This window comes from Pongo abelii, chromosome 1 (genome assembly GCF_028885655.2).
Source record: "Pongo abelii isolate AG06213 chromosome 1, NHGRI_mPonAbe1-v2.0_pri, whole genome shotgun sequence".
Taxonomy (NCBI): domain Eukaryota; kingdom Metazoa; phylum Chordata; class Mammalia; order Primates; family Hominidae; genus Pongo; species Pongo abelii.
Window position 1 is genome coordinate 211,509,993 of NC_071985.2, and position 12,628 is coordinate 211,522,620.

At 39.9% G+C, this 12,628-nt stretch overlaps 1 protein-coding gene across 4 annotated transcripts in view; it reads right to left on the reverse strand.

Moving 5' to 3' along the window:
* CDC42 (cell division cycle 42) overlaps positions 1 to 12,628 on the reverse strand; it is a 40,083-nt gene that overhangs the window by 7,034 nt on the left and 20,421 nt on the right. For 2 of the 4 annotated variants that reach the window (XM_054546747.2, XM_063714472.1), the window contains exons 2-4: positions 11,477 to 11,602; positions 7,125 to 7,281; positions 3,960 to 4,032 (exon numbers count right to left, since the gene is read on the reverse strand). In XM_054546747.2, the coding sequence (XP_054402722.1) occupies positions 3,960 to 4,032; positions 7,125 to 7,229 (178 nt within the window). In that variant the 5' untranslated portion in view covers positions 7,230 to 7,281; positions 11,477 to 11,602. The remainder of the gene's footprint in view (positions 1 to 3,959; positions 4,033 to 7,124; positions 7,282 to 11,476; positions 11,603 to 12,628) is intronic. The other 2 variants (XM_002811334.6, XM_054546724.2) reach the window with 1 other exon arrangement.

A 12,628-nucleotide genomic window follows, 5' to 3' on the forward strand; every position in this document is an offset into this window, starting at 1 on the left:
GTGAGACTCCATCTCAGATATGGTAAAGGAACAATCACAGTGAAATCATCTAAGGAAAGAAAAACCTCACTGAAACCCAGATGACAAAATCCACTGCCCATCATGACTACAAACAGGTTCACATATTTAGTTAATGCGTGTATATAAGACCAGTATCTGAAAATGATAAAGCCTAGAAAACAAAGTTAGCAAGAATTAATGGATACTCAAAAGAATAAAAATACTTAGAATTAACTTAATCAGAGGCAAAAGACTTGGACAACAAAAATTTTGAAACTGCTGAAAGAAATTAAAGAAGACATAAATAAATGTAAACACATCCCACATTCATGAATTGGAAGACAATATTGTTGACATGTCAACATCATCCAAAGCAACCTACAGATTCAATGCAATCCCTATCAAAATCCCAACAAGGGATAATAATCTTGCAAGGGATAATAGCAAAAATAATCTTGAAAAAGAATAAAGCTGAAGGACTCCCACTTCCTGATTTCAAAACTTACTACAAGGCTACAATAATCAAAACAGTGTGGTATTGGCATAGGGAGATATATAAGACAATGGAATGACTAGAGAACCCAGAAATAAACCCTTACATATATGGACAAATAATTTTTCTTTTCTTTTTTTTTTTTTTTTTTTAAGGCAGAGTCCCACTCTATCACTCAGGCTGGAGTGCAGTGGCACAATCTCGGCTCACTTGCAACCTCTGCCTCCCTGGTTCGAGAGACTCTCCTGCCTCCACCTCCTGAGTAGCTGGGACTATAGGCACACACCACCACGCCAGGCTAATTTTTGTATTTTTAGTAGAGACAGGGTTTCACCATGTTGGCCAGGCTGGTCTGAAACTTCTGACCTCAGGTGATCTGCCCACCTCAGCCTTCCAAAGTGCTAGGATTACAGGTGTGAGCCACCGTGCCTAGCCTAGGTCAAATAATTTTTGATAAGGGTGCCAAGACCTTCATTCAGTGGTAAAAGGACTCTTCAATAAATGGTGCTGAGAAAATGACACATTCACATGCAAAAGACAAAGATGAAACCTTACCTAATACTATATACTAAAATTAACTCAAAATGGATAAAAGGTCCAAATGTTAGACCTAAAATTTTAAAACTCCCAGAAAACACAGGGCAAAAGATTCAGGTGGACTTGGCAATAATTTGTTTGGATATCACACCAAACCAACCAAAAAACAGACAACAGAATCTACAGAGAACTCCTAATACTTACCCCAAAACAAAAAATCCCAATTCAAAAATGGGTAAAGAACTTGATTAAACAGACCTTTCTCCAAAGATATATAAATGGCCGTAAGATGCTCAACATCACTAACCATTAAGGAAATGCAAATCAAAACCACAATTAGATACCACCTCACACTAATTAGGATGGCTACAATTAAAAAAAAAAAAAAAAAAAAAGTGTCAAAGAGAAGAATGTGACTATATCAAGCCCCCCACGTACTGTTGGTAGGAATATAAAATGGGACAGCCACTGTGGAAAACAATATGGAGGTTCCTCAAAAAAATTAAAAACATGATCCAACAATTCCACTTCTGGGTATATACCCCAAAAGAACTGAAAGCAGGGTCTCAACAAGGTATTTGTATACTCATGTTGATAGCAACATTATTCAAAATAGCTAAAACGTGGAAGCAATTCATAGCACCAGTATTAAAACTGGAACCCAAACATCCATCAACCTGTTAATGGATAAACAAATTGTGATATATTCATAGAACAGAATACCACTCGGCAATCAAAAGAAACAACTACCAATACACACAACATGGACAACTCTCACAAGCATTATGCTATGTAAAAATAGTCACACACAAAAGACTACATATTGTATGGTTCCATTTATATGAAACCCTAGAAAAGCAAAACAGTAGAAACAAAGAAAGCAGATCAGTGGTTGCCTGGAACCAGGTCAAGGGACAGGGCTGACTGCAAAAGGGAACCCAGAAATAAACGCTCACATATATGGTCAAAAAATTTTTGATAAGGGTGCCAACACCATTCAGTGGTAAAAGGACTCACCACAGAAAATTTGAGGGGTGATAAAAATGTTACACATTTTATTATGGTGGAGGGTCAGCAAAATGCATCACACTAAACACTTAAAATGATTTTTTTTTTGAAGACGAAGTCTCACTCTGTCACCCAGGCTGTAAGGCAGTGGTGGAATCTCGGCTCACTGCAACCTCCGCCCCCTGGGTTCAAGCAATTCTCCTGTCTCAGCCTCCCGAGTAGCTGGGACTTACAAGCATACACCACTACACTCGGCTAATTTTTGTATTTTTAGTAGAGATGGGGTTTCATCATATTGGCCAGGCTGGTCTCAAACTCCTGACCCTCAGGTGAACTGGCTGTCTCAGCCTCCCAAAGTGCTGCGATCACAGGCCTGAGCCACCGCGCCTGGCCTTAAAATGATTTTTATTGCACTACGCATCAATAAAGCTTTAAAAAGTACTCGCCAGAAAATGTAAAGGCTTATAAAAAATAAACTTTGAAATCTGAAAATATTAATTTTCAACCACAAGTAGCCATACATTATCTTTTCTCGCCAGGCGCGGTGGTTCACGCCTGTAATCCCAGCACTTTGGGAGGCCGAGGCGGGCAGATCACCTGAGGTCAAAAGTTCGAGACCAGCCTGACCAACATGGAGAAACCCTATCTCTACTAAAATACAAAAAAATTAGCCGAGTATGGTGGCGCATGCCTGTAATCCCAGCTACCTGGGAGGCTGAGGGAGAAGAATCGCTTGAACCTGGGAGGTGCAGGTTGCGGTGAGCCAAGATTGCACCATTGCAGTCCAGCCTGGGCAACAACAGCGAAACGCCGTCTCAACAACAACAACAACAACAACAACAACAAAACTTCTCTGTGCCTTTGGACACAAATGAACGCGGAAGAAAATCCCTCATTTATCATGAGATTATGGGTCATTGTTTTCTCTATATTCCAAATTTAATATACCATTACTTTTATGATTTTTAATTTTTAAAAATTTCTCTAATCTTTATTGTCTCTCCATTTCACGTTCTCAATTAAATCCAAACAGTTGCTTGTGGTACACAGTATAACAACACATTCCATGAGAGCAACATGTTAACTTGCAAACAGTAACACTAACTCAAAGCAGAAAGTTTAGAATTCCTACATTCTAAAGATACTCTAAAGGATTATCTTTCTGAGATCTTCCTCTGGCTAACTGAGCTGATAATAAGACGGCACATAGAGAAAAGTCAGAAATTAAGATGTGCAGCCACTCTTGAAAACAAGAAATAGCAGAGGAATTAGGTACATTTAAGGAAGAAAGTAATTTGTTCTTACAATTTGGATAGCTGACAAATGTCAATACTGTGAGCAGGTAATAGTTCACAAAATATTTTCAGATACAGTTTAAAGTAAGCTATCTATTGTAAGAAACTAAACATGTTATTAGACACATAAATTGAACACGCCTTCAAATATCAGAGAGTAATAATAATAAATACTGTAATGGCTTACGACCCTACAACCTTAGGCATATTTAGGAAACTCTAGGCTTTAAAAAGGAGCAGGTAGGGGTGAAGGGAGAGAATCAGTGGGCATGATTCCTATGAATTCACTCCCTTAGTCCCTCCCCAACCACTAATGCAGTCCCCAATTCTCTGCAAGGTGCACACATCAGGATTTTAGATCAATTTGGAGCGTGTATAATGCACTCTAGTCTCACTCTACTTCATCTACTACACTGTTCACCCAGGGTACTCCAAACTCCTATTTGCCAATCCGGGTCTGGGACTGCTCCTTGATCAAGCATCGACGATCATTATACTCAATCCTGCTAACTAATAACAAAAGGCAAATACTTTGCTCATGTGCTAGTTTCTCAAAATGTCCACAAGAGACAGACAACTAGCAACTGTTAAAGATCAAAACAGTATAAAAGACATTCAGTTTTCACCTGCAGTATCAAAAAGTCCAAGAGTATATGGTTCTCCACCAATCATAACTGTGACTGCATAGTTGTCAAAAACCTAAAAACAAAAAAATACAACACTGTTAGTGTGCAAGGAGAGAGTTAAAATGGGACAGGATAACTCTTAAGCTAAGGCAATGTTTCCTTGCTAAGACTTAATCGTCCCTTAGTCCATCCATCATCCTTATATAACCAATCTTGCCAACCAAGTCCTTGCATGAGCTAAATGATTCCTGGAAAAAGACAAAGGATGTGTTCTGAGATTTCTGCTCTACCCCAGCAGCCTGGATAAAGAGCCAGAGAAGGTTTAGAGGTGTCACAGGAGCAGAGTCCTCTAGCTACACAAAATGAACCTGTTCAAGTTTGAAACTTCTGAGACAGTGGTCTACCTCAACATTCAATCTGCTTCCTAAGAAATTAATTCTTCATAGACCATTTCCTTTTCATCTAGAAATAAAATCTCCTAGATCCATGATCTTTCTTCCTTTCAGAGTCCTAGAAAAGATAAGCCTTGTTACAAACAAGCCCATTTGAGAGAAATAACGGTTCCCTCAAAGTACTCAAAGTGTCCAAGAAAAAGCTGGCAGATTATTTGCTGGGAATATTTTTTTTTTTTTTGAGAGAGAGTCTCACTGCATCACCCAGGCTGGAGCACAATGGCATGGTCTCGGCTCACTGCAACCTCTGCCCCCTGGGATCAAGCAATTCTCCCACCTCAGCCTCCTGAGTAGCTGGGACTACAGGTACATGCCACCACACCCAGCTAATTTTTGTATTTTTAGTACAGACAGAGTTTCACTATGTTGGCCAGGCTGGTCTCAAACTCCTGACCTCATGATCCACCTGCCTCGGCCTCCCAAAGTCCTGGAATTACAGGTGTGAGCCACTGCGCCCGGCCAGCTAGGAATTTTGAGTAAAATTCATGTTACTGGGCACAAACTGCATGACCTAAGACATCTTCTTTAACAAGATGCTTAATATGTAAATAGACCAAAAAACCCTTATCAAATTCAGTACAGCATATGCTAATATTGGTTGTACTAAGTTATTTGTGAAAATGGGAGGTTTAACAATGCTAAATGGAAAAGACCCAACACAAATTCTGGAGTCTTTAGAATTAATTTACAATTGAAAAGCAATGCTTTCATATACAACTATAATCTGACAATTTACAATAAACATTTAAAAATTAAATGATATATATAAAAAGAAAAGAAAAGCTTTCCAACTAGGAGAAGAATGCCACATTTTAAGACCAGCCCTACTTAACTTTTAGGTACCTACTCTGATTTTCTGACTTATGTTTTAACAGACTGTTCAAGAGCTTATTTAAATGTAAAGAAGAGAAGCAAGGGCATGAGGGAGATGATGGTTAAAGGAAAGTCGGTTCTTAAAAACAGGAACAAAGAAATTGAATGAATGTGGTTAAGTTCTCAAACCAAACAGATTATTTTCTTAAATCACACTTAAGAGACTCAAAAACAACCCTCCTTTACTAGATTGTTCATATCCAAAACTAGACTAAGAATCAGAAAAGCTAGCTTCCATTCCAAAGTCTAGTTACGCTAGTGTAATTACACTAAGTAATTAGACTTCTAAGTCTCATCCCTAAATTGGGCCTGAGTACCCTCATCCATTAAGAGATGGGTAAGACAATATATATTGTCCCATCCAGCTCTGAATTTCTATTAATCTCTAGAAATGGCAAGCCCCAATTTATAGATGGGAACTAAAATGCATTTTACACCAAATCCATTTCCATATTAACTTCAACAGGTACCATGAGAACACTATTCGTGCCTCACGGTGCATTCATTTACCTAAATCGGCTCATTTAAAATTTTATTCTACTACTCCTCTTCCTTCCACCCCATCACTTTTCCAGAGATGTACACACAAACATACATATAAAACACCCACAAGCCCACTTAAAATACAACACCAGAAGATCAAAGTCATAAAAGACTCAGAAATTATGTTGACAAGTAAATAACTTCAATGGAGACTGAAACAGAAAAATTCTGATTCATGTACCTCTAAACGTCCCCTGTAAGTCCACTGAACCTCAAAATGTCTTCCACTTATCTTGTCTCCAAATGGGCCAATTCAAAATATCAATGTGATTTTAGTGTTTAATAATACCTTCAAATTCTCCCCCCTTCAAAAAAAAAAACTTTACTTATTTTTGAGACAGGGTCTCACTACCTTTCACAAATGAGTGTTACTTTAACTCTTGTCTCTCTCTCATTTCGGTATTTTTGTTATTCCCATCTTCCTTCTACCATTCCAAAGAGTTGATTTAAAAAACAGTTGTGGGGCCAGGCATGGTGGCTCACGCCTGTAATCCCAGCACTTTGGGAGGCCGAGGCGGGTGATCATTTGAGGTCAGGAGTTCAAGACCAGCCTGACCAACATGGTGAAACCCCGTTTCTACTAAAAATACAAAAATCAGCCAGGTGTGGTGGCGGGCGCCTGTAATCCCAGCTACTCAGGAGGCTGAGGCAGGAGAATTCCTTGAACCTGGGAGGTAAAGGGTGCAGCAAGCCGAGATCGCGCTACCGCACTCCAGATACAACGGGTGATAGAGACTCCGTCTCAAAAAAAAAAACGAACAGTTGTGGGGGTGACCCCCAAAGGTTTCTGTTGGTGTTCTCATAACATAACAGGTCTTCTCTTCTCTGCCCCTAAGAACCAGTTTGGAGCTCCATTACTGCTAAGACAACAGCTCCACAAGAAAAGTGGAGACACATACTACTTTCTCTCAAGTTACAGGACCCCAAATGGTATCCCAGGAGACCTCCAAGTACTGATCAATAATTGGCCAAAATATCCAAAAAAAAAAAAAAGTCACCTCATTCCAAGATGTAGGGCATACTTCACCAAACTGAGACTACCACTCGTTAGAATCTTGTCTACTGGAGTTTTGCCTCCCAGCACTTCTTGCAAACCCTTGTGTCACCCCTTCTGACTTTCCACTGATTTTTCAGCTGTTTAAAGTGTATAAAATTTACCCATGAGAAGTCAAGATCTTTAAAAACAGGAAACAAAGGCAGACAACAGAAAAAAATTCAGTACACATAGAGAAAGCGTTTTCAAAAGGATATCAAATTCTACAACATTTTACTAACAGAAGGAAGCCTTTATACTTACAGTCGGTACATATTCCGATGGAAATTTGTTTGTTGTGTAGGATATCAGGAGACATGTTTTACCAACAGCACCATCGCCCACAACAACACACTTAATTGTCTGCATTGCTGAAATAGTTTTGTATTCACTTTAAATATTTCAGATCTGATGTTGAGACCTGCAAAAAGATTAAAGACATTTGTTTATTTATACTTACATATGTATTTTTTTTTCCTCACTTAGCAACAGGTGCAGGCACTCGGAGCAAGAAAAGAACTAGCACAATTATTATGGCTAAAAGAACCCAATAAGAGAAACAATGACTTGCTATAAGTTACAATAACAAATAAGGTCCATTTCTAAGTTTCTGATCCCTGGCTGTTTCAAATTCTTAAGTGTTATTTTTAAAAGGTCCAAAGTGGTGTGATAATCAGCAAATTTATTTTTATAATGAAAGAGAAGAGGCTGTATCAGAGAAAATTCCACATAGTGTGCTAAATATTATTTTGTGAAAGCTGTTCTTCGGTTACATGTGCACACACACCTGTATGTATGCATGTATGTGAACTAGACTGCAATACAAAGGCCACTGCCTTAAAGAATGGTTCATTATCCAGCCTTATTCAGCCTTACTCAGGCTCTGACCAACAAGCAGCAGGACACCACAAGATCACACAGTAATTATGAGTAACGTGAGAAACCGAACAAAGAACAGGGTGATCGCTGGCCTCAGCAGCTGTTTTAGCACCAGGATGCCTAGTCCAAAACCTACATTTTTACAATGAAAAAGTCAGATTGCTCTAAAGCATACTGACTTATAAACAGATACCATAGCTTCTCTTACTAGAGTCTGCCTCCATTTTAAGAAGCTATCAATTACAAGTATCAAACAGTCATTAATTTGACATGCTTTTTTTCATTTAAACATCTCTAAAGTCAGAATGTATCTTTGAGTCTCTTACAATCATTATCAGCCATTTTTCCCCCACATGTTGACTTCTATGAAATTGGAATCTTAGATTCAATGAAATACTTTTAACAGTTTTCTGAAAGAATAAAAAGAAACACCACCCAATATATACCTAAATTTTAAGATTTATAAATTAATTTAAATTATAATCCTAAAGGGGTTATAATTAAACATAAAAATACAGAACCACCTAACTCTTGGTCAGATGCCACCATGCTCCTATAGCACCATTCACAACAATTAATCATAACAATTTATAAATGCCTATTAACATCCCTGTAAATGAACCTACACTACCTCATGCACCACTATACTTCTAGCACTGAGCACTTCTAGACTGACACACTGTGAGTTGTTGAATGGATACAAAAATCACGAAACAAAAGAACATGAAACTACATTAGTGTGAGTAACCTACAGGAAATACACACTCTCCCGCTCCTCATCAAAATTATCTGCAGTATATTTTTCTTTTTTTTAGACAGGGTTTTACTCCCATCACCCAGGCTGGAGTGCAGTGGCACAACCTCAGCTCATTGCAACTCCACCTCCCAGACTCAAGCAATCCTCTCACCTTGGCCTCCCAAGTAGCTGGAACCACAGACACATGCCACCACGCCCGGCTAGGTTTTTGTTTTGTTTTTTTAAGAGATGGGGTCTCACTGTTACCCAGGCTGGTCTTGAATTCCTGGGCTCAAGCAATCCACTCACCTCGGCCTCCCAAAGTCCCAAAGTGCTGGGATCACATGCATGAGCCACCGCAGCCAACCATATTTATCTTTCTTTATTCAACTTTCTTTTATATCTCCTTTTTCCTTCTCCTTTCCCTTTTATGCACTAAGAAGCACCCATACTAATACAACATTAAAGGTTAACAACCCTCATCCCTAAGATCAATCAATTACTGGTTAAATCTAAAAGCACTCAAATAATAATAGTAAGCAGCAAACACTTACACAGCATTTACTAAGTGCCATGTACTGCTCAAAACATATTACACATATTCACACATTTCATCCTCCCAAAAAGCCTATGAAGTATGTGCTATATAATCCCTATTTTACAGGTAAGAAGAGTGAGGCTCAGCAAGTAACTAAGCCAAGGCTATTCAGCCAGTAACTAGGAGAACTGTAATTTAAACCCAAGCAGTCTGACTCTCAAGCCCCTGCTTGTTGTGTGTGTGTGTGTATGTCAGTGCAGTGGCATGATCTCTGCTCACTACAACCTCTGCCTCCCGGATTCAAGCGATTCTCCTGCCTCAGCCTCCAGAGCAACTGGGATTAGAGGTACATGCCACCATGCCTGGATAATGTTTGTATTTAATAGAGACAGGGTTTCACCATGTTGGCCAGGCTGGTCTTGAACTCCTGACCTCAAGTAATCCAACTGCCTGGGCCTCTCAAAGTGCTAGGATTACAGGTGTGAGCCACCGTGCCCAACCTCAAGTCCCTGCTCTTAATAAACATTACATTACACTATACTGTCTGAGAAGTGACATTAATAAAAAAATATATAATCAGTGCTAGTGGAATGACAAGTATATATCCAGCAATGCAAAGAGGAAAGCAAATATAAAGAAGAGGAAGCAAAAAATAGGGGCTAAGCTCATTTCCTGTTTTTCACCCTGCATATAACTACTGAATTTTATTGGGAGAAGGGAGTAAGATAAGAGTTTGCTCTTCCCCTTTCTATTTACCCACAAATCTTCCACTTCTTAGACTTCCCAACCTGACTGCTCAGCAATTTGTTACAAACTGGTTGGTTGTGAGTCCCCTGTTAAGCCTGGGTTCTGGAGTCAGAGTGGCTCTACCACACTCTAGCTATTCAACCTCTGTGTTATTCAACCTCTGGGTAGCTTGGTTTCCCCTTCTCTAAAAATGAAAACAGTACTACCTTTCTCATAAGGTAAACTAAGATAACACATGTAAAGAACTTGCAACAGTGCTTGGCACATAGTACATGCTTAGTAAATGTTAATTATTAGTCTTCAACAAGTAACGGTACCTTTAAGTCAATATAAGGAATTTTAAAACAGCAATTCCAAACTTCTTAGAAAGAAACTCATAACACTTTTTATCTCCAAGATAATTACAGTACAGTCAGCCCTCCACGTACACAGATGCAGAACCCACAGATACATACGGATAACTGTACTATGTAATTTTACATAAGAAACTTGAGCATTCCAGGATTGTTGTATCCTTGGAGAGTTCTGGAATCAATCCCCTGCAATATCAAGGGACGATTATACTAATTGTTCTCAGTACAAATGTAGTCAAATGTAGAGTTACCATTACAAAGATGGTCATTTCAGAGTCAAGTTCTAATTAAGACTATTCTGCAAAGCATTTGACATGTATTAATAATTGTTTCATGTTTTAAACAAAAACTATAGGAGGCTACCGTTGTGGACTAATCTCCTGCACTAGGCCCCAAGTGACCAGACTAAAAATCAAAATGGAGTTACTCATGCTAAAGTTTCACATCACTAAACTTAAATTTAGTTGTTATCTGACCTTCTGAGAAACAGGAGAGATGACAGCCAGTTTACCAAACAGGCCACTTTCAATCTTCAATTGGAATGATAATGAAGTTCCCTCTGCTTTAATCCTTACACAAAAAAAGCAGCCTGAAGTAACCTGATAGTAACTAATCAGTTATTTTTCTATTGTTCTGTCTTCTCCCTGTTCCTGCCTTACAAGAAAGGTAGCTCTGAAACAACTAATAGGCCCTTTGTTCTTTGCTTCCCCTTTCCTCAGCTCTTCTGTCTATTAAGCCAACCTCTTCTGCTCAGCTCCTTTGAATTTAACTGTTTTGTGGAATGAAGCACTGCCCAACTCTAAAATCACAATAAAGCCAAGTGAGATTTAAATCTGTTGTAGTTTTGCCTTTTAACACATGTATTAAAGAGCACAGTGGCTCACCTGTAATCCTTGCACTTTGGGAGGCCAAAGTGGGAAGATCACTTGAGCTCAAGAGTTCAAGACCAGCCTGGGCAACAAACATAGTAAGACCTGACCTCTATTTCTTTTTTTTTTTTTTTTTCTTAATGTCACCAGATACTCCACAGATTGGGGTGGGTAAAGGGAGCAATCAGGGGAGAGACTTTGGGTTTTGCAATATATATAAGCCAGACATGTTCATATACTCTATGTTAATTTCCTATTGAAATAATGTCAAATCACTATGGCAGCAAAGAGGCCACATAGAAACAATTACCATTCTGCTAACCAGAAAAGTTATCCCGTGCTGGGCACGGTGCCTCACGCCTGTAATCCCAGCACTCTGGGAGGCCAAGGCAGGCAGATCACAAGGTCAGGAGATGGAGACCATTCTGACTAACACGGTGAAACCCCGTCTCTACTAAAAATACAAAAAATTAGCTGGACGTGGTGGCACGCACCTGTAGTCCCAGCTACTCAGGAGCCTGAGGCAGGAGAATCGCTTGAACTCGGGAGGCGGAGGCGCATTGCAGTGAGCCAAGATGGCGCCACTGCACTCCAGCCTGGGCAACACGGCGAGACTCCGTCTCAAAAAAAGAAGAAAGAAAAGCGAAGTTATTTTGCACCAATAACTGAATCCTACCTCTTTTCAACAGTGAAGTTCATTTGTACCACAAGTTAGAATTGGGGTTGGGCAACTTACAGCATAAAAAATGATTCTGCAGGGTCAGGCATGGTGGCTCACGCCTGTAATCCCAGCACTTTGGGGGGACAAGGTGGGGAGATTGCTTGAACCCAGGAGTTTGGGACCAGCCTGGGAAACAGAGTGAGACCCCATCTCTACAAAAAAATAAAAAATTAGCTGGGTGAAGTGGCACACACCTGTAGTCCCAGTTACCAGGGAGGCTGAGGTGGGAGGATTGCTTGAGTCCAAGGCGGCAGTTGGCTATGATTGTGCCACTGCCCTCCAGCCTGGATGACAGAGCAAGACCATGTCTCAAATTTTTTTTTTAAATGATTCTGCCAATCATAAGGAAATAAAATTGTGAAATAAGGTATATCTTCCTTCTTTCCTTCCTGGCATCTACCCCTCCAATACCCATATCTTCTAGTTTTTTATTTTTCTTTTTTTTTTTTTGACAGAGTCTTGCTCTGTCACCCAGGCTGGAGTGCAATGGTGCGATCTCGGCTCATTGCAACCTCCGCCTCCTGGGTTCAAGCGATTCTCCCACCTCAGCCTCCCAAGTAGCTGGGATTACAGGCACGCGCCACCATGCCTGGCTAATTTTTGTATTTTTTTTGTAAAGACGGGGTTTCGCCACGTCGGCCAGGCTGGTCTCAAAATCCTGACCTCGGGTGATCCACCCACCTTGGCCTCCCTGAGTGCTGGGATTACAGGCGCGAGCCACTGCACCTGGACTCTTCTAGGTTCTTAAAACTATGGGAATCCAAATATCCTTTGAGAATCTCAGAGCTACAGCACCTGAAATTTTAAGTCCACGCGCTACAGATTTTAAAAGGCTATGGAACCCTCTCTATGGTATCATTATGATTGGCTGGCTGCCATCTAAACTCCACCAGACAATCCCTGAGCAAACGATCTGTATGGAGGA